Source organism: Osmerus mordax, chromosome 24 (assembly GCF_038355195.1).
Source record: "Osmerus mordax isolate fOsmMor3 chromosome 24, fOsmMor3.pri, whole genome shotgun sequence".
NCBI classification, from domain to species: Eukaryota; Metazoa; Chordata; class Actinopteri; order Osmeriformes; family Osmeridae; genus Osmerus; species Osmerus mordax.
Genome location: NC_090073.1, coordinates 9,675,252 through 9,700,247, shown reverse-complemented (window position 1 = coordinate 9,700,247; position 24,996 = coordinate 9,675,252). Strand labels below are relative to the sequence as shown.

The window sequence follows — 24,996 nt, the reverse complement described above, 5'->3', positions numbered from 1 at the left end:
AGTGACCTATGCACTTTGTAAAGCTCTCTCTTGGAAGTCGCTTTGGATAAAAGCGTCTGCTAAATGAATAAATGTAAATGTAAATGAAGAGACTGCTTCTGAGGAACTTCTTAGAATTCGGAGAATGCTGTCAAAGGACACCAGGAAGGACTTCACGTGGTGTGATTTATGGTGTTCCTTAAAAGATATGCGGGCACTTTGTTCTTTATGGACACTGTCCTATATGATGAGAGATGTAGGTGTGTGTGTGTGTGTGCGCAAGCATGTTGGGCGCTTGACAGGTTTGTGTCGATTTGAGTGCTGTGACAACTTCCAGGAATAAGGTTTTCTGAGTGTGTTTTAGAAAAAATATAAACTTTTAATGTATGTCTCCTTCATATATCACACAGTAAAATGATAGATTCACTGATGGTAGCATTTCAGAAAGACAATGTGTGATATGTCCTACTGTGTAGACTTCTTTCTAGGTTACTATAGGTTATCACTGCTCTCTCTCACACACACACACATACTCACTGACACTGTGTGTGTGTGTGTATATCTGACATGTAGTGCAGTAATCTTTATTCCGATCTGTTTCGGGTGCCTGCTTGTCGCTGAGTTCATTGTCTCCCTCCCCACCCTCCTCCCCACCCTCCTCCCTGCTCCTCCCTTCCTCCAACATCTCCATCTCAAAACAGAGTTCCTCCTTCTCTCTCTCCTCCTTTTTCTCCTCTTCTTCCCTCTCCTTCTCTATCTGCTTCTCCTCTCTCTCTTTCTCTATCTGCTTCTCTCTCTCTTTCTCTCTCTCCTTCGACTCTCGCTCTTTCTCTCTCTCCTTCGACTCTCGCTCTTTCTCTCTCTCCTTCTCCTCCCTCTCCATCCTCTCGGTCTTGCGGAGCCTCCAGAAGAAGCCCAGGTTCTTCTCCGGGTACGTCACATTGGCCAGCGGCAGCTTGAAGATGCTGCTCGACTCCGTGGTGAGGAGCAGGAAGGTCAGAGCTGACAGACAGAAAGGCCAGGTGCATGCTGGGAGCCCGAACTGAAAACAGACACACCACACACACATAAAGAAGAGATAAAGGAAGGTTGTGTGTCTCCTGTGAGTGAGTGAGTGAGTGAGTGAGTGAGTGAGTGAGTGAGTGAGTGTGTGAGTGAGTGAGTGTGTGTGTGAATGAGCACGTACCCTGGACATGATGTTAGCAATGGCTGAGCCCAGGTAGGCGCAGAAGAAAGCTGATGGGGGGGAAAGACAGAGACCAGGTCAGAGAGGTCAGAGAGGGGTCGGTATAGGGTCAGCGTGAGGTCACAGTGTGACTCACCACAGGTGACGGCCAGCAGGTGGACCTGCCATGTCAGACCGTAGAACATGCCTCCGATGGCGATGCAGGCCAGGACACAGTTGTACCCCCACAGGCCGAAGTAAATGTCCTCAAACGGAGCCGCCAGGGCCAGACCTGATGGTAACACACATATACAAACACTTCTGTAAGCTGTTTTCTCTGATGAGTGTGAGATTGTGTGAGTGCGAGAGCGTGTGTGTGTGCGCACAGGTGTGTACCTGAGACCATGCCCACTGCGGACCCTATGACAGCATGAGCGCAGGTGATGGGTGAGGAGATGACCAGGGAGAGGATGAAGAGCCCTCCAGTCCAGGGGTTATCACAGCCGTACACCTGACCGATCCCCACAGGCACCGCTCTGAAGAGCTGAGAGAGAGAGAGAGAGAGAGAGAGAGAGAGAGAGAGAGAGAGAGAGAGAGAGAGAGAGAGAGAGAGAGAGAGAGAGAGAGAGAGAGAGAGAAAGAAAGAAACTTCATCACAGATCCATCCTCGCAATCGCAACTGTCACTGTAAACCCGATGCAAAATCCCAAATCATTTCAAGTTTCTCCCCGGCCTGAAAACATCACCACGCACACACACACACACACACTGACCTTGGCCACGTCCAGCTGGTCCCAGGAGATGTTGGCCAGCTGGGAGCGGGGCTGGATAAGCACCTGGGGGAAGTGATGGTTGTAGTGGCCGGTGGCCACCATGTGCAGACACACCAGGATGTTGAAGGGCAGAGTGAACACAGGCAGATCCCAACGACTGTTTATGGAAGCCAAGGCACTAGACAAGATAGGACTGAGAGAGGGAGAGGAGGATGAGAAGAGGGGGATGAGGAGAGGGAGGGAGGGTGCGTCAGGGGAATGCACACTTGTATGACACTCCCACATATCTCTATATCAGATGTCACACCTGTTGGCCTGACCTTCGATAGCTCAGCGTGACACGTGTTTAAGGTTAACTTCCTGACTGAAACATCCTGGATGCACGCTCAATGTGGAATGTGGAACGGTTACTGCAGAAGGTCATGACCGGCAGGTGAGCAGGTTCAGGATGCAATTTAATTTTCTATTTCTTGCATCCAGATCAGATCAGGCTGATATCTCAGTCTTCATGTGACTTTTCACAAAGCTTTTCATTGTACTTGTATACTTGTGTATCCTGTACATATGACAATAAACTTGAATTGAAAAATTGAATTGAATTGACTCAGAGTTTAGAGACGGGTTAAAGATTCTCCCACACCCAGACCTCCTCCTTCTCCTCCTCCTCCTCTTCTTCCTGCTCCTCCATGGTGACCTCCAGCCGAGGTCTTCAGGTTGGTTTCAAGGTACACCGAAGTACAGAAGACCTGAGCCTAATTATCTCTGGAATGCTCATTCCACACATGCACACATGCACACACACACACACAAACACACAAACACACAAACACACACAATCGCTGTAGATAGACCTACTATCTCTACATCCCTTCCTTTCATAAACACCATATGCTGTGTGTGTGTGTGTGTGTGTGGGTGTGCGAGTAAGTGTGTCTCTGTCCTTTCTGCTTCTCTACACCAGCGTAACGTACGAGAGGGGCGTGGCTGTGGGGAGGCGTGGCCTATCGCCTGGTGTCTCACCCCAATGATCACTAGAGTGTGGTGACCATGACGACCTTGTAAGTTGGCGCCATCCGATCGAGGGAGTGGGGCGAACGACATCGCCAGTGTACATGTAAGATCGAGTCTCAGACATGACCAGCGGTTAGATAAAACCAGCTTCTCTGCATGCAGAGATGCATGAGACTGGTATCAGAGGAATGACACCCCTAGCAGGTCAGATATGATCTCCACCTCCGACACGGTCATGAATCATCAAACTAGGTCACAAACTGCACTGTCACTGTGAAACATGCACCACACTCGCCGGGAGAGACAAAACAGTAATTTAGCCCCTAACTTAAAGGTCTTAAATCAGACGAGCATCGTCAGCGCCTGAGGTGTTTGCTTAATGTGATGAGCTGGGCGATAAGAGATGCGCTCGCACTTCCCAGGTAATGACAATGTATCTGGGATGTTTTCACAGAGAGCAGCGATTGGTTAAGAATAGGGGCGGAACACTGAGTTGGGGGGCGTGGCTGTTTTGCCCAACAACAGATATGACACACACATATATGTATACACACACATATATACACACTCACCAGGCCATGGACATGAAGATGTTGGGCAGCAGTAGCCACCAGTACCAGTTTCCTGCGTTGGAGAACACAGCCATCAGCAGGCCCACCAGGATCCCGTTATACCCATACAGACCTGCAGAGATAGCCCCCCTACACACACACACACACACACACAGGCACACACACACACAGGCACACACACACACAGGCACACACACACACAGTTAATGAAAACCGTTGACCTCCGTCTCTTGAGAATGTCTAAGAATGTTGAAGGGGACAGCCTGTTCTTTTGGGGAATTGTTATGTTGGCATGGCACACACACACACACATACACACACACACACACACATACCTGTTCTGTCTGAGTATGAGAGCAGAGATGGTGGCGAACAAAGTCCCGGTGAAGCCGTTGAGAGCCCACCAGGGGTTCTGCAAGGCGAGCCCCGCGAAGATGATCACCCCGCTCAGGGGGTTGTTCACAAACATCACCTGGGCAGCCCCACGAAGCACCCAGTCACACAGCTGCAGCAGGAAGAACTGATCTGGGGGAGGCAGGGAGGGAGGGAGGGAGGGAGGGAGGGAGGGAGGGAGGGAGGGAGGGAGGGAGGGAGGGAGGGAGGGAGGGAGGGAGGGAGGGAGGGAGGGAGGGAGGGAGGGAGGGAGGGAGGGAGGGAGGGTCTATGGTCAGTCAGTGATGTTGGAATCACTAGACTTTACGCGGGTTTAAGCTGATAATAACAATCTGTTTATCAGTTTATCATATGATTTTATCTTCTTGGGTGTTTGGTTTTTGCATTGTGCCGCTGGGCTGGGAGCGTTGTGTGTGTGTTTGTTCTGCCGATTAAAAAGACTCATGAAAGACTTTCTGCCAAGGCCTTATGACCCTATTGTCTTTCCCTCAGCTACGAGGCAGACCCTCCCTGGCACTGCATGGCAGTCCCTGTAGGCGCTGCATGTGTCTGCCAGAGGGACGACTCCTTCTCTTACTCTTCATCCACTCCCCGAAGGCCTCCATGTCTCCTGAAAAGTAGGACACTCCCTGGAGGATGTGTCCCCAGGCCCTGTGCCAGGCCTGCCCAGCCGGGGGCTTCTCTCCCTGGGCCGGGCTCCCCTCAGGCCCCCCTCCTGCCTCTGCCTCCAAGTCGGACATCAGGGGCTGCAGCTGCAAGAAGTGCTGTTAGGAGGAGAGAGATTCCCAGAGATGAGGAGCGTGACCCGACAACATGTCGTCATAGAAGGAAAAAATAAAGTCCCAGCCTGGTCTAGTCCCGTCCAGTCTTACCGTAGTGTGAATGTTTGGGGAGTGTCCTAGCCAGGAGGGAACGTTGTACCTCAGGTTGTTGTCTGGGCTGTCCTGGAGTGAGAACAGAAGACGGTTTTTGTATCTTTTTTCAGTCAACCTTTAATTATACAGGACAATTAAACAACAAGGTTAGATAATTTACAAAAATACAAAGAAACATGAAGATGTCATCATTAAACATTGAATTCCTCTGTGATTTAGACATCGATCAACTCTTTCAACTCTACCAAGCGTAAATAGATCAAGTTTAATATTTTTCAAGAGAGAATTCAAGAACCATGGAACTAAGTAACTGAAACGTTTGCTCATAAGACCTATCCCAATCCTCTGCACTGTTAGAAGTCAATGAAAATGAGAGAGTTAGTTATTGACATACACTTATTAACTGACCTAGACCTAGTCGGGTGACTGTTATGTCATTCCTGTGTGTGAAATTGCTGCACACAAAGCCATTTTCATTTAGTTTTTTTATGGACTTGTAAAATTCCAGAGGAAATATTCCAGAGTAGGAAGTATATGCATTACTGTTACTTAGATATGTCTTATACATACTGTATGTATAGCGGTCTTTCTTGTCTCCTCATGCTTGGCTCTTCCCTGCACCTCGTGACAGACACAATCTGAGATGTCTCTCACCTGAACAGTCATTAATTCATTCGACGGTATTCCTTCAACTAAAACCACTGACCATAATTACCTTCACAGTCTACAAAGCAGAGAGAGAACACGAAACCCAAACCGTCACAACTTCAAAGTTAAGGATTGCCTTACAAAAAGTTTTGTAGACTGTAACTGTGCTGCACCCTGCCCATCACATCTAGACTTGGTCATCTACTGGTTTCTACCAGCGTCTGTATCTGTAAGAAAGGCTGGTGGGATCAGCCAATAAGAGACCAACTACGCTTGTCAACCGATTTTTATCAGTTAGTTATTAGAAATGACGGTGGTCTTCTGCAGTAATACCGCACTAAGTTTTCTTTTTATGCTCTCAGTGAGCAATCTTTAATTTAGCAAAGTGGTGCGTTCATGATAAAAGTAAGATGTTTAGTTGTTGTTCTTAGTCCTCTGATAGTTGAACCTTATTTTATTCTGTAAAGTTTATAAATAGTCCAATATAGCGGTCAGAGCATTGTGTATGCCTATACTGCGATGTGGAATGTTTAGTTTCGTTTTCGACAGTGGTTGGATTTTATTAATATAATGTTAATAGAACGTATAATATTTGTTTAATTATTATAGCATTGGTAACATATTATTTTTTTGTATTTCCTGTAATATACTGTGTTGGGAGTGTCTACGTTCTGTGTTGTTTCAGCACCACACCACAGAAACGGAAAACTGCTCATTTCTTAGCAATAAATGATTTACATTTTGTCATTTATAGGAGTGTAACGATACACTCAGCTCACGATATAATACGTATCACGATACTGGGTGTATGATACAATACTTATCACGATATTTTGAACAACATTTTAAATGAAACTGAAATTCAATTACCAGATTTATTTCCAAAACATTAAACATTTTCAATAATTTTCTTTGTTGTAAATACAATTTAGTTAAGTCACTTCAAGGATTTCTGTGAATGCAGTGAATGCACACATGAAGCAGGTGCAGAGTAGGTTGCGAGCTGGTAGCTCAACCAATAAGATCAAACGGACGTCATATTGTAAAAATATTGCCATAACTGTACGATACATATTGTAAAACATTTGTATTGCGATATATTGTTCTACAATATATTGTTACACCCCTAGTCATTTAGCAGATGCTTTTATCCTAAACGATTTACAAGAGAGAGCTTTACAAAAGGTGCATAGGTCAATGATCATAACCAACGAGATTGCCCCAAAAACATTGCGGGTAGCCAAAACATGAAGCAAACTTTGTGAAAAACAAATAAGTGCCAATGGGTAGAAACAGAAGAGCATGTAGTTAAACAAATTTCAATTAAACAACATGAACCTCAAATGTGCTAAGGTGTACCTGGAGGAAAGCAAGCAACAATAATATAATTCACAGCGAGTACAAGTAGTTAAATCAGTTACAACTGACCACAAACAACTGATCAACAAAAGAAAGCTGTGTGTAAGAGTTCTAACAGACACCCCTGAGGCGAACACCAACCAGCTCTAGTTATTTCATTTCTCACCTACAGTATCTGTGTCTGAGTCTGTCCCTGTGGTAGGTGGGTTTACCTGGGGCTGGAGTGACCCAGGCATATGTCCCAGCAGGTGATGGCAGGTCCTGTGTGTGTCCGCGGTCGTGTCAGAGTCTTTGGGAAAATCTCTGCTTTTATATAAGACAACAGCTCCTCCTCTTCATCCTCCTCTTGTTCCTCACAGAACTGTTTGAACTCATTGAAGTATGCACACACACACACCACACACACACACACACCACACACACAGTAACCACATTCCATGGCACACTGCTGCATTTGTTGCAGCCAATTGTTTGATCACCCTGCTGTACTGAACCTTTTTTCCAGACTAGCTCCTGTAGAGACATCCTGTTGCTGGGAGACAGGAAGACAGACACCCATTTCAAAGGAGAAATGTTTATTTTAAAAGTGTGCTTTGATAGGGTGACCATATTTAAGTTTGTGAAAAAGAGGACACTTTGTCGCGTCGAGTTGCCGCACTATCTGATCAAATTGACAGTTCTCTCTACAGTCAGAGCTCGCGCAAGAGGGTGGAACGTAAGGGAGATGTAAGGGCCTAATAGTTTGTGAAAGACCCAGAGAAACACAAATATCCGACAAGGCAAAAACCCGGACAATTTTGGAATCCCTCCCGGACGCATTTTATAGGTCTCAAAAAGAGGACATGTCCGGTTAAAAGACGACGTATGGTCACCCTAGCTTTGAGAAACTGCTCACAAATCCTTGGTTTGAGTTTCCCAGACATCGTTTAGTCGTTGAAGCACATTTAGAGTTATAAAACAGTCCTTCTGCGATGCTGTAATCTCCACCACCACCACCACCACCACAGATAGTCATCGCTAGACAAAAACGAGGCAGGGCATATTCTAGAAGTTTCCTCAGGTGTAGAAGCAGCAATGCTGGTGGGGGTGAGTACAGGGCAGGCAGTCATACTTTCTAAATGCATTATTTGTGCGTCACTTTGTTATGTCACTAAAAATGCTAATGTAATATGTAGAATTCCAGGTGACATTGACACTGTGACAGACGCAGGTGTCACTAGACGTATTTCGTTACAGAATACATGCCCACAAATGTATTTTGTAACGTATTCCTTTACGTTACTCAATCTGAGTAACGTATTTTGAATACTTGATGTACTTGTAATCCTGCTTACTAAACTGCATTTCCCGATAACGATGGATCTTAGTTGTTACGAGGGTTCTGTTCTAGCAAAATAACGAACCATCGTTATTTCTTACGTGCGTTTCCCGAACTACTTGAGTGGATGAGAGGCATGCTTTGGCCATCCATGGTTCGTGAGTTTGCATCCCCCGTGCATGTGATGGCCATGCATTGGCTTAGCCAATAGCATTGCAGAAGGACAGAACGAGAGGCAATGACATGGGAGCTATAGATGTAGGCCTACTTGTGTTCGTACGGTGTAGAAACCACCAGATAGAAGTTCTGGGAAATGCATGGAGTTGCCTTAATTTATTCGGAGAATAAATACTCTCGTGAAACAGATAAGTATCGTAATGTAATCCATTGATTTCAACAATGTAACTGTATTCTAAATACCAACTATTTAAATTGTAACAATACAGTTACTCATCATTTGTATTCTGAATACGTAACGCCAGTACCAGGGCCGGATGCAGCCTTCTTTGACTGGGGGTGCAGTGAACATTTCTGGAGGGTATCATGATTACGGAAAGGGATCGTATTATTTTTTATATTACCATTATGTTACAATTTTTGAGTCTGCTTAACGATCCGAGTGTTAATCAGGCGCGGAGCCAGACGTTATAAACATTCGGGGCTTAGCCCAAACCTATGACGTATCCTGGGTGAGCTCCACAGTTTCTGCGAGAATAAAGGAATACAACAAGCCTATCTGAAATGTACCCCCCTCTATTGTCTGTTCTGTATATCCCAGAATCAGATGATTCTTACTGTACACTGAGGGTATAGTATGAGTAACCACAGTAAGTTTCAGGCAAGTGACACTTTCCTAGTCAGAGTTAGCAGGGGGTGCATCAAGCCTGTCGTGAAATGCACCCCCCTCTATTGTCTGTTCTGTATATCGCAGCATCAGATGATTCTTACTGTACACTGAGGGCACTAGTATGAGTAACCACAGTAAGTTTCAGGCATGTAAAACTTTCCTAGTCAGAGTTAGCAAGGGGTGCATTTCATGGCAAGAAGGAATACAACAAGCCTGTCGTGAAATGCACCCCCCTCTATTGTCTGTTCTGTATATCCCAGCATAAGATGATTCTTACTGTACACTGAGGGCACTAGTATGAGTAACCACAGTAAGTTTCAGGCATGTAACACTTTTCTAGTCAGAGTTAGCAGGGGGTGCATTTCATGGCAAGAAGGAATAAAACAAGCCTGTCGTGAAATGCACCCCCCTCTATTGTCTGTTCTGTATATCCCAGCATCAAATGATTCCTACTGTACACTGAGGGCACTAGCATGAGTAACCACAGTAAGTTTCAGGCATGTGACACTTTCCTAGTCAGAGTTAGCAGGGGGTGCATTTCATGGCAAGAAGGAATACAACAAGCCTGTCATGAAATGCACCCCCTTTATTGTCTGTTCTGTATATCCCAGCATCAGATGATTCTTACTGTACACTGAGGGCACTAGTATGAGTAACCACAGTAAGTTTCAGGCATGTAAAACTTTCTTAGTCAGAGTTAGCAGGGGGTGCATTTCATGGCAAGAAGGAATACAACAAGCCTGTCGTGAAATGCACCCCCCTCTATTGTCTGTTGTGTATATCCCAGCATCAAATGATTCTTACTGTACACTGAGGGCACTAGTATGAGTAACCACAGTAAGTTTCAGGCATGTGACAATTTCCTAGTCAGTTAGCAGGGGGTGCATCAAGCCTGTCGTGAAATGCACCCCCCTCTATTGTCTGTTCTGTATATCCCAGCGTCAAATGATTCTTACTGTACACTGAGGGCACTAGTATGAGTAACCACAGTAAGTTACAGGCATGTAACACTTTTCTAGTCAGAGTTAGCAGGGGGTGCATTTCATGGCAAGAAGGAATACAACAAGCCTGTCGTGAAATGCACCCCCCTCTATTGTCTGTTGTGTATATCCCAGCATCAAATGATTCTTACTGTACACTGAGGGTACTAGTATGAGTAACCACAGTAAGTTTCAGGCAAGTGACAATTTCCTAGTCAGTTAGCAGGGGGTGCATCAAGCCTGTCGTGAAATGCACCCCCCTCTATTGTCTGTTCTGTACATCCCAGCATCAAATGATTCTTACTGTACACTGAGGGCACTAGTATGAGTAACCACAGTAAGTTTCAGGCATGTGACACTTTCCTAGTCAGAGTTAGCAGGGGGTGCATTTCATGGCAAGAAGGAATAGAACAAGCCTGTCGTGAAATGCACCCCCCTCTATTGTCTGTTCTGTATATCCCATTATCAGATGATTCTTACTGTACACTGAGGTCACTAGTATGAGTAACCACAGTAAGTTTCAGGCATGTAACACTTTCCTAGTCAGTGTTAGCAGGGAGTGCATTGCACTTACATCAAATGGAAAACAAGGCCTGCCATGAAATGCTCTCCCCCTGCATACGTTTCTTCCCTTCTACTCCAGAATTATGTACATTTAATAGCATACATTTAATACCAATACGTGTATGTATAGGGTGGACAGGTCTGAAATCAGAATAGTCCATGGTAGGTGTGGTATTATTATGTTTTATTTTTTCATTTATTTCATTGACTTAAACAATAAGAGTAATATTTCCTATCTTAAAAAAGGATTTGATGGTGAGAACATTTCTTTTGATGTTGATACTTAGTTGATACATCGTTTTTAGTACTTGTCTTTTGTAGGCTATAGGCATGTGAACCTTTGGTACCTTTTCAGGACAGCTGATAGCCTATTCTGGATCAGAAGGCTGTTGTTTTCGACCTGTCTGAGTAACCCACCCTACGTGCAGGCTAACTGCATTAAAATCGCATGCCTTTGAACCTATACATTAGCATGAAGAGCCATGTGAAATACTGTGGTGCCAATCCAGAGAGCCATGCATCGGGTGATGCAACACTGGCCCTGGCCGGTACATGTATTCCGTTACTCCCTAACACTGCCTGTTGCTGAGGTTCTGAAAGGTGGCTTCGGCGCTGCTGTGATCAGAGAACGTGTAATACTGTCCTCTAGTGGACGGAGGAAGGACGTGGCCCCTTCATGCACTCCTCCCAGTCCTGAATTCAAACCCTTCAACAGGCCCAGTCTGAACCATCCAGAGACCTCCATCCCTGTACATTAGGGCTATGCAATACCCACAATATAAAGCCTGCATACAATGTAGTTTGACCGGGCATGTGCGTTTAGTCAAGTACAAAGTCTGCCGTAATTTTGTCTGTGGTCTCTGGTTTATATAGATGCTTTCATTCTTGCAAACCAGCAGATGTCAGTGTGCTCTACGTTTTCCTTCTTTTTTTTTTCTTTACGGCACAAAGGATAAGCTTCAGACAGTATCGTCCGCCCATTCTTAGCGTCAGACACACGTTGTTTTACAACTTAACTTGGGATAGTTGACCACCGCCTCCAAGATGGAGGCTTTGGGGGGCTACCCTACGAAGACCACGGCCCCAAAAGCACGAATGTTTACCGTTCTTTTTAGTCTGATGGTCAGCCTGGGGTGTCTGTTTCTGCTACAGACCAAACTTGCCAAGTCAAGAAAACCAAAAGATTTATATTCTTTCGAAGTGAAGGACGCGAAAGGGAGGACAGTTTCCTTGGAGAGGTACCGAGGAAAAGTAAGTCCAGATCAGCGTTTTACAGTTAACTTTAATAATTCAAGTTCATAAGCCAATTGCGCACACACGTCAAAGTTGGAGACTTTTTATTCATATTTGTGAGTCATACAATCAAATGTTGTACAATTATTTTGTGTTACGCAGGTTTCCCTGGTTGTAAACGTGGCAAGTCATAGCGAACACACTGAGCTGAACTATCGCGCACTGCAAGACCTCCACAAGGAGTTGGGAACATCGCATTTCAATGTGCTCGCTTTCCCCTGTGGACAATACGGGGAAACAGAACCAGGGAACAGCTACGACATTGAAAGCTTTGCCAAGACCACCTACGGCGTAACGTTCCCCTTCTTCAGTAAGATCAAAATATTGGGTTCCGACCCCGACCCTGCGTTTAAATTTATCACAGGTAAGCACTTCTCTAGGGCAAAGGAATCAGTTCACCTTGACGGAGACAGCGAAGGCGGATGCTTACCTAAATGTCACACATGGAGTTTCCAAATTCTCACATTTTCTTTCTATCCCAACATACAGATTCTGTCCAAAAAGTACCTCGGTGGAACTTCTGGAAATTTCTCGTGAATCCAGAAGGGAAGGTGGTGAGGTTCTGGAGACCTGAAGAAAACATCCTCAGCGTGCGTGAAGAGGCAGTATCTCTTGTACGAGACATTATCCTGAGGAAAAGAGTGGAGCTTTAGCACTTTCTTGGTATATAAGAACTGTTGAGATTCTTAGGTAGCTTCCAGTGTGCAAGTTGAAGAATGAGAAGGACCTCTATGAACACAATTAATTGTTTCCGGTGACTCATGGTAAGGAATCTAGAAATTATTATGATTATGGATAGTGTTGTCAGATGAAATGGGGCTATAAGTATGCTTAAATGTTACTCTGGCGATTAGTCCATCATCAGTAACCACTGGCCAATCTGTGAAGTTTAAGATGCGTCTGAAAGTATTGTGTCAATTCCTAACTGATGTTGTTTCCTGCTGTGTCAAACTGCACACAAGTATTTGTCTTATCTTGTGGCCTGAGAACCATTGTTTTCACCTGTCATTTATATGATATATGATCTGAACAGTAACAACATTATTTGGATAAACATGGTAGTTAAATAGTCAAAGCAGACACTGTTTTACCGTCAACAAAAGCCTTTATTTTATACATACACCTCCAGCAATATCTCTATAGATTCACCTCCTGTTCCAAAATCAGCTGACTGGAGGAAAGTTTTATACTGATGTCAGAGATGATTCATTGTAGTCCTTCAAGACCTGTGAAAGTTTTTATTAAGGACATGCTTACAAAGAGTAAACCTGCTTTTTATAATCTGTTCAGATGTTAAAAGCCATGTGTACTTATTGATGATTGTGTATCAGGCTTATGTTGCAACTGTGCCGGTAGAGTATAGAGGATTTTTGTTTTTGTCTCAACTCTTTGAGTTCAAAGCTGTTTAGCTGGTGAACACCTTTTTTATTGAAAAAAAACCTTTTGGATACAAACGTGGAATCTTTTTGCTCTGAGCCTCTCAGACACTTCAACATACCTGAACACTTTAAAACACCGCTATAGAGAGATTAATAAACAAAGATACATTTAACATAATCTAAGTCACCCGCTAAATAAGAGTAGGCCTATTAAAACAACTGTTTAAATAATAAATGTACTTGGTAACTGAGTGGTTCAGCAGCTTATGTACCCTGGTTAGAAGACCTCTGGATGGGTATGGATGTCATTCCTTGCCTTGGTATGGAAGCATGTGCAGCGGCTAAACGGAGAACAGCCAGCTAACACGGCACTGCCAAACTGAGACACAGATCTGCTCTGGACGCTTCTCTGGCTTTAAACAACAACATTTTAGTTTCACAGCTAGCAATAGTTGACTGTAAACTGTTGTCATTGTAAGCATTTTTAGTTTCCATGGGCACAAACGGTAGATGAGATGGCTGGTATAAATACAGATTGGTCCTTGACTCTGACCGCCAAACTATAGGCTACTTCTCATTCGCTATCTTCTGCATGCTGTGCTTTCTACGCGCTATTTGGATCACTTTGGATAAAAGCGTCTGCTAAATGAATAAAACATAAATGTAAATATAACTACAGCCTAGATTCCCATATGTAAACACAGGCAGCTGGACGGCAGCAGCAGGTAAACTGGCAAAGAAAACAAACCAGATAACAAGACACTGCCTTCCAGACACCCAGGACGGGGACCCTTCCTATAGGAGGATATTTTACAATTGAGAGAGACAAAGTCATTGGAGTTTCACCAGTCTGAAAGAACCATTTGGACTATCCGTTGCTATTTAATTAAGCATAGGCCACACCTTGGAGACTGTGACAGTTTGTGGTTCTCAATAATACACATTTCCTTATACTGACGGTGTTTTGAGAGCAAAAGAAAAAGCTGCAATCCTTAATTTGTCAGTGGAGTGGGTGAGAGGTTAGGTAACAGCTGTAGTGTCAGCTGAAATGTATATAAACCAGCTAACATTACACTGCCTCATAACCAATCACAGAGACAATATATATCTCAGCCAACATCATGCAGACCACTTTTTTCTTCTCAGTTTGGTCAATGACGTGTTTACCGATTTATCATATATATCCCAAATAATTGTCACATGACTATAACTTCTTCGTATTCTATTTTCACTGGAAAATCTTACCATTCTATAGAGCCTTCGAATTGACAATGTTTCCGTAAAATCCCCGTGATGTTTCCTTGGACACCAAAAAGACAGCCTGAGTCTTAAAAACCTGTTAATTCAACAGCCTGCTGCAAACACACCTATCCTCCGGTTTTTATTCTAAAACAGGACTTCCGTGTAAGTTTCCACTACAAAGCCTAATTAATAAGAAACTAGATAGAGACATACATCGACCCAACTCGCAGCGCAGTCCTCACTTAAGGGCAAGCACACCTGTTATAGACTCCTCTGTCCGGCGTCCATAAATACACAGCAGTCGCGGATGCTGGGGCGGGAAGCGGTCTGACCAATACAATTGGATGGTTCTGTATCGGAGGTATGTACGGTTCACACACGGAATTCAGCCATTTAAGACGTTAGTGGTTCCCTTGGCTACCAAATGTGGATACACTAGCCTACTTAACAGTAATTAATCAAGACAAAGCAGCACAAGGCGCGGTAAAGTTTATATAGCACCGGCGGGTTTGGGTCTGGACTGCAACAAGCGGGAATATGTTAACTCTGTTGGGATTTGAGGATAGTTTATAGTTTCTATGCTCTTTTGTAGCAAGGACCTGCATTGTAGGCTATTCTAGGCTACACGTTAAACTGGCCTTTCCAATTGAATATAGGCCAATATGATTTAAAGAATTAAAGCATTAAGTGTATTAAAATAGTATTAATAACAATAATGCCAAAAAATAGGCTCATAAAACAAGGACAATAATCGCATATGAAATAGCAATGTTGCCTAATAAGACTATATATAGGGCCTATGGCATATTAACCTATAGGCTATTATCAATAATAACAGGCTGCATCAATTTCTTAACAGGCTATGTATATGATTATTGTTATTATTATTATTATTTTAATGTAGATGTATTCTTGTTTCTTGATATAGTCCTAAACCTCCAATATATTTTTTTACCACCGCATGTTTCCCCCGCCCTGCATGAGAATCACCGAATGGCGCTAAAATGGGTTAACGGCGCGAGAAGGATTTATCCTCGCCACCTGCCATTTCCATATGCGCTCGCGCCCCTGCCCCGGCTCCGCAACAGGTGCACTCAATGAGCGATCTGAGAGATGCTGTTGCTTAATGTTGTCATTAACCCAACCAACACACATGAAAAACTCGTCAAAATGCTCTTGTAGGACTGGTTTGGTGTACGCAACCCATGTCCTGTGTCTTTTATGGATAATTATATTGTTATCTTGTGTTCAGGGGAGACACTCCTCCACGGGTCCTGGCCTGTGTTTTGACTATGTCACCTTGGGAACGTATTTATCCCTTTTCTTACCTCTTACCTCCCGCAGTTTGGTGGTAACGGATTACTCTTAAACTGCTCCTGTCGCGTGTTGTTAATATGCACGGTTATTGTTCCAACAGTCAATGAGAAACGTATTTGTTTGGAGAGCGGTTATGGCTACAAGTGGGTGTTAAAACAAGCTGACGTGAAGATGGGTGCTTTAAAGGACTTCATGGCCATGCTGAGAGCAAACGTCTTGCTTCACTGAAGCAATTAAATAAATTTACAGTCCTTGGGCAAGGCACTTCACCCTACTTGCCTCGGGGAAAATGTCCCTGTACTTACTGTCGCTCTGGATAAGAGCGTCTGCTAAATGACTAAATGTAATGTAAATGTAAATGATTTAATTAGGCCTAACGTTAAGGTGAGGTTTAGCTATGGGCCCAAAAGGAGGCGCTATAAGGAAACAATAGTTATCGTAAATCCTGACCTCAAAACCACTTCGACGGTTGAGACTGGGTTGGACTTATTTACAGTTGGGTAGAGCTGTACTCATATTCTATAATCCCTATACCCTTGAATGTGAGACGTTTGTTACTCAAAGCACTAATAGCTAGGCTACACTAACCAAAAGAAGGGATGGGCTGTTTTTATAAAATATAGCCAACGATTCTAAACTACTAACCTAATGTCGAAACCTCGACTGCAGACTGCTGGCAATGCAAACAGTGACCCAACTCTGACTTGTAACAATTGATAAACTTGCAGCAGATTTCAACAGTGATAAGCACGGTAGTAAAACGTCACAGTAAATATTGTACACGTTCAATGTGTGGAAATAGTGTGTTACACTGTAAAATTAGTTTCACATCAAATGATAGAAGACAGACAAAACCTGCATTATAAACACTAACTAATCTAATATGAAACCAAATGAAAGCCAGGAAGACATTTAGAAAATGTCGTTATTTTTTAGTCTGATCTTTAAAGAGGCGTCTTAAGACTTTGTCGGAGGGGCCGATAGTGACGAAAAGATACATATGACAGATATATACAACAGAAGATCATACCATAATATTTATTTAGTATTTATATTTTTTTTTTTACTGTAGACATATTTAGCTCTGGCGGATAATAAACAAAATCCAGATTTTTCACAGCAGAGGAATGTGTTCTCGTGCACGTGTTTTAAGTCAAAGGTAAAATAACGCAAGGTCATCATGCTGGGCCCTGTTTTAAAGGCCTGAATGTCGCAACGAAACACAACACGACAAATTCTACAATGCCCCCACCTGCAAGAACCTCTCTTATCAGTCTGAAAGAGAACGGCAAAAAAACACGAACTTTTTTTTCTCCACCAGACACTAATCCATTGGCCTGTGTTTGAGCAACAGTCTATCTTTAGTAGTTTACCATACATATGTGATCTTGTATTGAGAAGAAGAAAAAAAAGTCACTACCGCAAACTTTTAAGTGTTAATTTAACACCATGAGTGTTTATATAGGTCTACCTCATGAGAGTGAACCTATGTAAACACTCAACGAGTAAAATGAACTCTCCTTGTGAACGCTTTTGAAATCTGCTACACAGCAATCTCAGTTCTCCACTTCTCTCTGTTTACCCAGTCTGTGGTTTCTCACTAAGCGTTAAAGATCTGCACATCACTGTGACTCCTCCTGTTTGGCAGATATTGTAACCAACATCTTATCTGGTCCTGAGGCACGACAGCCATGAACACGGATTCTCACACACGCAGCCCCAAACCTCTATCAGTATCTCCTTATCTCCTCCATGCTGTTAAATCCTCCTCAAACAAATGCTCATGCTCATAGCAGTACTGTAAATGCTGCCTGGCCTATGTCTTGTTTCCAGAGGTCTTGAGCAAACAGACTGCGGGTGAGGAGTTTGAACAGGTGGCCTGCAGCGGTTTGACGTTCAAATCTGGACCTGCTCACCTCACACAAACCCAGCTACAGCTCTACTCAGACATGAGTTAACACAATATGACACAAATGTCAAATCTCCAAACTTGGATCGATCATACGTAGCTCCCTGTTCATGTTCTCCTTCAGATGTTTATCTTATTCGACATTTGTCAAATGTGGATAATAGGAAAGGGCTGTGAAGCTGTGGAGCGTTTTCACATTTATAGTGAATGTTCCCGTCTCCATAGCGATCAATTACATACAATTATGATACTTTCAAGTGGCCAGTTTCAAGTTTCGACAATGTCCCTCAAACCTTTCGGGGTTAGTCTTTAGTCTAAAGCAGACAATTCCGGTCCACCAGGCAGAAAGGACGCCTGGTAATTGAATGGATTTCTCTGTGACCCCCCTAAGACCACACAGTGTCACAAGACAAATGGGGAGGACGTGCCCTCAGGTCAAGAGTGTCAAGAGGTAACGTTTGTTTTGCTACTCAAACAATGACAGCCCCCTCATAGATGCTCTGGTACTTTCCATTTCTGTGATTAATGTTGAATTGCTCCTTCCGAAACAAAACATAATAGGCCCAATTAGGAAATTAAGATAGCGACGTTACATGAAAATATATTTTTTTAATTAAAAAAACACACAATTTATCATATTTCATGATTAAAGTAAAACAGCTTCTGAGGTATTGAATGTGACATTGTTACAGCTTTTGTTGGTTGTTTGAAACAGGATGAATCGTGCCCAGTCAGTACATAGGCAGTGTTGACAAGAAACTCAGTGTAAGAATGCTATGGCAATACATTTCCTTCAATCTTTCCTCTTCATTATTCCACCTATTAAGCGCTGCAAGTTACATGAAGACATTTTGACTACATCTATCACGTAGGCATCCCTAGGCGTCAACGTAAAACATGATGCTTTGAAGTGACAACTTTTTAAGCGTTCAGAACTGTAGATATTGTTGGAATTGTACACTAGCAGTTGAATACTTTGATTGTCGAACCGCTTACTTTAACTAACTGCTAGCTCTGCTTGGGTACCCAGCGAAAGCAGTATCCTCCTTGTGGGTTCCTGGAGGTGAAGGAATGTCCGTGTGGGTACGCCTGGGTACGAATGGTGCTGTGTTCCTGGACCGATGTACGAAAAGACGTATCAAGTGGCGATTCGGACCCTTCCCTGCGAGAAACCTTCTCTGTGGCAACAGAGGTCTGTAACCCGGAGAACAAGCCGAACATTTGTACGGTCTCTGTGTCGTCCAGTTTTGGCTCTTTCGCGCTGCGGTGCAGGACAGCGTTGCAGCGTTCACTGATGTCGCGAATAATGTCGTCCACTAGGCCCGGGGCAGACGCCGTCTCGCAGTCCTCGTCCGATCGCGGCCTCTTGCAGTTCCTCGCCGTGACGGATCTGTGACGGGACGGTGTGGCAGCTCGACACGGTTCCCTCCCGTTCATCAGCCTCTGAAGGGGACAAACACAGTGGCTGTTACACTTACATTACATTCAGTCATTTAGCAGACGCTCTTATCCAGAGCGACTTACAGTAAGTACAGGGACATTCCCCCCGAGGCAAGTAGGGTGAAGTGCCTTGCCCAAGGACACAACGTCAGTTGGCACGGCCGGGAATCGAACTGGCAACCTTCAGATTACTAGCCCGATTCCCTCACCGCTCAGCCTCCCTGTTGGTTTTTAACGACTCAACGAGCCTGTAAATCAGTTTAGAATCAAGGTTATGTATGAGAAGATGGTGGATCTCAGGGCAGGCTTACATCGAGCACAGACGCGAGGTGCTTGGCTCTGCTGGCGAGTTCCCTGAGATGGACATTTCTCTCCTGGATGGAGTTGATCTCAGCTTTCTTTTTGGTGACCGTCAAGTGAAGCTACACAAACAAGGAGGACAAATGTGTTACGCAGTCAGGGCAGTCACTTCTCTGTCTGACTCAGACACACAGGAACATCCTCTCTGACCTCTGACGTCTGACCTCTGTGGTTGAGACTCAATAGTTACTTTTTTGATCATGATTTGAGCCTTGAAATGTAGTTTCAAACAATTCATCTTTTTCGACCCAACCAAATTTCAGAATGATTTTAATATGATTTTTCCCAACTGATAATACATCTTTGGTTTTAAGAGAACTCGACTGTGATCCTGACTTTACTCTTAATAACTCCTTTAATCAAGGGTAAATCAAACAATGTAAATACATTTGTAAATTTTGACTAAATACATTATTTATTTATTTATTCCTATAACCATTGCTTAAGCCTATATGACATATGGAATAGACCCGATTTTCAGATCAGGATGCAGCTTTTACCCTGATCCAGCCTTGTGAACTGTCTCCTCACCTTGCTGCTGGTGTCCAGCGCCTCCTCCAGGGCTCTGTGGTGGTACTGGGCCAGGCCCCTCCAGAGGGCCTCGTCGTTGGCATGTGGCGGTCCCTCGGCTGGGGAGGGGTAGCGCGGGCAGGCCTCCGGTGAGAAGTCGTGCTGCGGGGTGAGTGGCGGTATAATGCAGCCCTGGAATGGTACCAGCCCAGCAGGAGAGAAGCTGCTCTCCAAAGTGCCAGGCGAATCTAGGGAGTAGATTGCTTAATGTAGGCTATCGACGCTTGGTTATAAAACGGGGTAATTGCTTTTTAAAATGTATGCTGTCTGTCTATACAAACACAGTAAGACTGTAAATGCTTGTGGTATGTTTATTTAATAACGCAATACCTACTTCCCCTAACCGTTTTTAGCAATAGGGTCAGAAAACGATTTCTTTTTTATTTAAAGGCAACTCCGTAAATCGTGAAATTTCTCACTGTCAAAAAGAGCTTTGTTGTTTTTCTTACCTGCAATTAAATCAAACGCGTAGTCTGCAAAGTCTTGCTCATCTGCGACCGATTCATTTACCTGTGCGAAAAATAAAAACGCGTTGATTATAGACATTTACAATGCATAAAAGTCAAGGTTTTCCAAACATATACAGTTAGTAGGCTACCTGAAAATCCCAACTCCAAAATGGTAAGTACATGGGGTTGCATGTCTGGGTGGTCATCCTGGTTGTGTGTGTGGTCACGTAAAAGTAGCAGCTTTAGTGTGAGCAACAGTCGGTTTGTTCAAATTGTTTTTGTCAAGCTGAAGCCGCTTGCTGGAGCTTGCCATAGGCGAGAGGTACAAGCCAACCACATAATTCGTGCTAAATTCCTGCACTCTCCCCACAGTTAAGCTGTTAAATATTAACCGTAGGTCATGGATTGATGTAATGCTGCGCTTTCACTCAGCGAAATGGATTGAACCTCTCTCTGTCTCTCTGTGTGTGTGGGTGTTTGTGTGTGTGTGTGTGTCTAAGCTGTTTTACCTGCGAGCCAAGGGAGTCATTATCTCGTCGGATCACAGACGTGCATTCTTCCAAGTCGTCCCATGCAATCGTTGCGAAGGCTGTATACAACCGATCAAATTGGAAAAATGTTAGCTGACGGAGCACATGCGGTACGTACACCACAAACAGCCTATAGCTCCAAAAAGACGTTTGCTGAACGGTGAGTTCAACAAGACATACCCTCCTCAACGACGCACGGGATCTGGTCCGCGTCCACGTACACCGTCACCGGACTGCTGCTTCTTGGGAGCATCAGTTTGGCCTTGAAGAAGAATTATAATTAAAAATATGTAGGATATACATAAATATATGCTTTAAAATACAGATGGATTCTTTTTCAATTCAGTAACTTGTTGTCATGCGTAAAATTAGCGATATTTTCTATAGACTACACTGTAATTGTTTGTTTCCTGTCTACTCTCTCGTGATGGTGCCCCACCTTATTAGAATTCCCGAAATATGTCCTATTCCCATGCATTTTCAGGCAGATTGTTACTAATGTCTTGCCGACAACCAAATGATTGACTGGCACCAAAACACAGTTGAGTCTGATATAAACAACATGCTCCCGGTTTAAACAACTCAATGCCGCGGCCTTTTTTGGTTTCCATGGAACAGCAGCGTCCCCGGAGATTAAACAGGTGTAGTTAACGGTTTTCTGCCCTAAGTGCAAAATGGGACCGCGAGAGAGGGCGCTTTACCGCGGGCTCTCCGTGCGTGTAGTCTATCCGCTTGGGGACCACCGACTCTGTGGCAAATTGTTGAACTCAGCTTGGGACTCACGGTTAGCGCCTTTCCAGCGCTTGTCGCGCGCTACCGAGCGGCATTATTGGAGAAGTAGCCTACGGGTGATTGATCACTAACGGCAATGGTCTTTGCAGTAGCATTAAGTCCCACAACATCCCACTCCATAAGAGTAAATAAGGTTAGGTGAAAGAACAAATACACCGTTTTTAAAACGTATTGGTAAACTAACTAATAACATTAATCATATTTACATCATCTAATGTGTAGGTGTCAGACCCGTTTTAACCTGTAACCCCCATCAATTTTGTAAGATTAATTATTAAGTAAGGAAAGCACATTTCTTTGTCCTTTGAAATACATCTTGTACTTTCATTTGGAGACAGACTTGCATGAAATTAAGTAAAACTATCAACTCCCCCCCCCCCCCCACCCCCCCACCCACCACAGACATTGGTCTCTAATGCCCTCTGATGGACCACCCAGATCTCCTGGTTCCTAACTGACTGTTTTGTGGTGTAATGTTGATCTTGTAGCTGACAACTGCCCCAAACAACTGCCTCTATGTCTCTGTAAGAATCCATCCCTAGATTCTTTCATCCTGAGGTTTCTTCCATTTTCTCTCTAAGGTTTGGGGTAGTTTTTCCTGACTGCCTCTGTGACAAGGGAAGCACAACTTGTTTGGATTGTTTATGATTTATTGAACATGTTCTCAACCTGTTTCCATTCACAGTAAACGTTTTCATAATGATTGCATACTGACAGACAAAAACATAAATCATTGTGCAAATTGAAAATACTCTCCAGAAACATCTTACACAGCTCATGTCAATGCATTGTAGAAAGAATTACTAACAGATTGTCTTGACCTGAACAGTCACAAATAAATACTTCAGTACATCGGAATCAATAATAACTCATAAGGAAATGAACATCAAATGTATTTGATAAAGTATATGAGGTGACCTAGACCAGTGCCATTCGCAAAGATTTTTATTGAGCTTTTTTTGAGGTAATCACGTCACAATGTTATCATAGCTAGCAATGCTTCCTTGTTCAGGGACACTAACAGTTTCAAGTTATCTCTGCATTCCCGGGCAAGGCCTTGGGTGTTGTCCTCCAAACCCAGAGTGAGGTCATTCAGGGTGGGGCTACCCGGTAACGGGGTGTGTTCTGTAACTGACTGAGTGCCGCCCACTGATAAAGTGTGATCCTCGTATATCGAAGCTTGATCATTATCAACAGAGGTATGATCACGTTCATCCATGCAATGTCCCTGATCGCTCTCCTCTCCAGGATCACATGTCCTGTCTTCAGTCTCTGATTGGTCCATGCATTCAGCAAGATCCTGTCCCTTCTCCAGAAGCTCATTGGCCAGCTTCACTGCACAGAGAGCCGTCAAAGAAGGAGGGTACTTATTAAAGGCATAGTCTGCCAAACTCAGCTCACACACCCTGCGAGCCAGGCTGCTGCACCTGCCTGCACCTGACGGTAACTGCCCTCCCTCCTCTCCTCCGTCCACAGGCAGCCTGCTGTCCTCCACGTCTCCGCCCACTTCCTGTCCGGCCAAGCTGTGATTGGTGTAGTGGTCCAGGAAGAAGGCCAAAGTGGGCGCGGCTAAACGGAAATTGAGGCGGAGCAGAATGAGGCACTCCAGGTTGCAGAGCTGCTCTCGGGAGAAGGCATGGCAACAGAGGGAGAGCAGTTGGCTGATTCTTGGGGAGAAGACCTCCACCTGAGAGAGCAAAACAAAGAGTTCACTTACAGATGCTAACGGTACTACTAGCCATGTAGCGCTCTAAGCAGGATTCACAGAACAATGCTGACCTTCTAAAGCCATGTTTTAACGATGGAAATGTGTTGAAGCCTTGATCGTCCAAATGCATCTGACACAGATTGAGTGAACTTTGAAAGTTCATGGAATTGGAAAGTCATGTTTCAATCAGCACTATAGGTCCAACACACACACACACACACTTAAACAGTCACCAGCTAAGTGACACTAATGAGCACACAGACTCACAGGCAGGCGAACACACTCCAACTTTCTCTAAAGAAAGTAAAACTGTCATGCTACGATGTGAGCGAAACTATACAATCTTCACACGTGCCTGTTTACTTGCGAGTAGGAGTGTGGTGACACCCAGTAGCTGAAAACAGTCTGCAGCCACAGGTGTCGAAGCCAGGAAGCGATCCATGATGTTCACCGCTAGACAGGAGCACTCGAATGACAAGCGGAAATGCCTGTGCACGGGAATGAGCCAACTGACCAGTTTACACCGAGCTTCTGCTGTCACCTGGGAGGAAATACAAAGACAACGTTTTGTTTATCGCCCACAAATTATTTCACAAATCTGTTAAGCCTACAAAACCAGCACAGGTGATTGAAGCTTCTCACGGGGTCTACCTACCCCAGCTTCCGTTCGATTTCGTACCTGGGGTTGACGTTCCAAACACTTGAAGGGATGAAATAGCTTCTCCTTGTCTTTTTGTATGTTGTAAACAATCTCTCCATAGTTGTGATACCAATTTAATAGCAGCCGATGAAGACTCCGTGATGTCTCCGGGCCCGGGTGACGCCAGCGTGTCTGAATAGGCGAAGGACTCGCAAAGGGAAAATCCTCCTCAAAACCAGAATCACTGAGTTTGGTCATGATTTTCTGCTTTCGGTACCTCGCGGCCTGAGGTTTCTGAACTGGTGTGCAGGTTTGTTTTTCCTGCACTACGCCTGATTCAGAGACGGTATTCGTGCGCCTTCGTCCGCAAATGACTCCTAAACATTCTCCAGTGTGCTTGAGTGTGACCATTTTCACTTATTAGACTGCGTCTGTCTAGTCGCCTTTAAAAAAAATATCCTACCCAAGTGATACCTTTGGTGTGGTTGTGTATTGACAACCCAGTGCTTGCTTGTCATTGGACATCTACGCGATGACGTTTTATGCATCATTTTATTTTCCCGGGGTCTCCCCCGCTCAAAGCTCCGTTTCTGATGTTTACGCTATACGTCATGATGTCGACAATCTAAATACAGTCCATTCGGTACATGTTGGAGTTCCATCCAATGTAGTGGATGTTCACCTTCACTTGGTATAGGAAGTCTTTATAGCTACTCATACTTATATCTTATTAGCCAGTTTAACGCCACCTCACACGTTTGTTAGAGTTAGAAAAGACTAAGTGCAAGGACAGTCCATCTCACAAATGGAACCGGTTGGAAAATCACAGCCGTTCAAGCGTTTTACAATTTACTGACATGGAATTCATGTAATGATGTCTAAC

General features: G+C 44.1%; 4 protein-coding genes across 6 annotated transcripts; 1 reads left to right on the top strand and 3 right to left on the bottom strand.

The window, feature by feature from the left end:
* Positions 1-335: 335 nt before the first annotated feature.
* On the bottom strand, positions 336-7,105 carry slc14a2 (solute carrier family 14 member 2). 3 transcript variants are annotated; one of them, XM_067227844.1, is made up of 11 exons: positions 6,946-7,044; positions 4,766-4,837; positions 4,471-4,657; positions 3,836-4,025; positions 3,501-3,629; positions 1,918-2,110; positions 1,541-1,688; positions 1,302-1,436; positions 1,166-1,215; positions 825-1,021; positions 336-773 (listed from the first exon to the last, which is right to left on the bottom strand). In XM_067227844.1, the coding sequence occupies exons 1-11, from the start codon at positions 7,009-7,011 to the stop codon at positions 482-484; spliced, it is 1,659 nt and encodes a 552-aa protein (XP_067083945.1). In that variant the 5' UTR covers positions 7,012-7,044; the 3' UTR covers positions 336-481. The 3 variants fall into 3 exon arrangements, with proteins under 3 accessions (XP_067083945.1, XP_067083944.1, XP_067083943.1); XM_067227843.1 differs by having other exon boundaries at positions 336-1,021; positions 6,988-7,105; XM_067227842.1 differs by having other exon boundaries at positions 336-1,021.
* Positions 7,106-11,500: 4,395 nt separating this feature from the next.
* Positions 11,501-13,407, top strand: gpx8 (glutathione peroxidase 8 (putative)). The gene is made up of 3 exons (XM_067227993.1): positions 11,501-11,735; positions 11,880-12,141; positions 12,267-13,407. Exons 1-3 carry the CDS (start codon positions 11,529-11,531, stop codon positions 12,428-12,430), a joined length of 633 nt encoding a protein of 210 aa, XP_067084094.1. The 5' UTR covers positions 11,501-11,528; the 3' UTR covers positions 12,431-13,407.
* A 5,225-nt stretch (positions 13,408-18,632) lies between these two features.
* On the bottom strand, positions 18,633-21,451 carry mcidas (multiciliate differentiation and DNA synthesis associated cell cycle protein). Its single transcript, XM_067228517.1, has 7 exons — positions 21,413-21,451; positions 21,154-21,235; positions 20,953-21,032; positions 20,444-20,504; positions 19,956-20,182; positions 19,376-19,486; positions 18,633-19,067 (listed from the first exon to the last, which is right to left on the bottom strand). Exons 1-7 carry the CDS (start codon positions 21,449-21,451, stop codon positions 18,633-18,635), a joined length of 1,035 nt encoding a protein of 344 aa, XP_067084618.1.
* A 1,233-nt stretch (positions 21,452-22,684) lies between these two features.
* LOC136933136 (cyclin-O) lies at positions 22,685-24,524 on the bottom strand. The gene is made up of 3 exons (XM_067228516.1): positions 24,153-24,524; positions 23,829-24,014; positions 22,685-23,452 (listed from the first exon to the last, which is right to left on the bottom strand). The coding sequence occupies exons 1-3, from the start codon at positions 24,522-24,524 to the stop codon at positions 22,739-22,741; spliced, it is 1,272 nt and encodes a 423-aa protein (XP_067084617.1). The 3' UTR covers positions 22,685-22,738.
* Between the last annotated feature and the right edge of the window lie 472 nt (positions 24,525-24,996).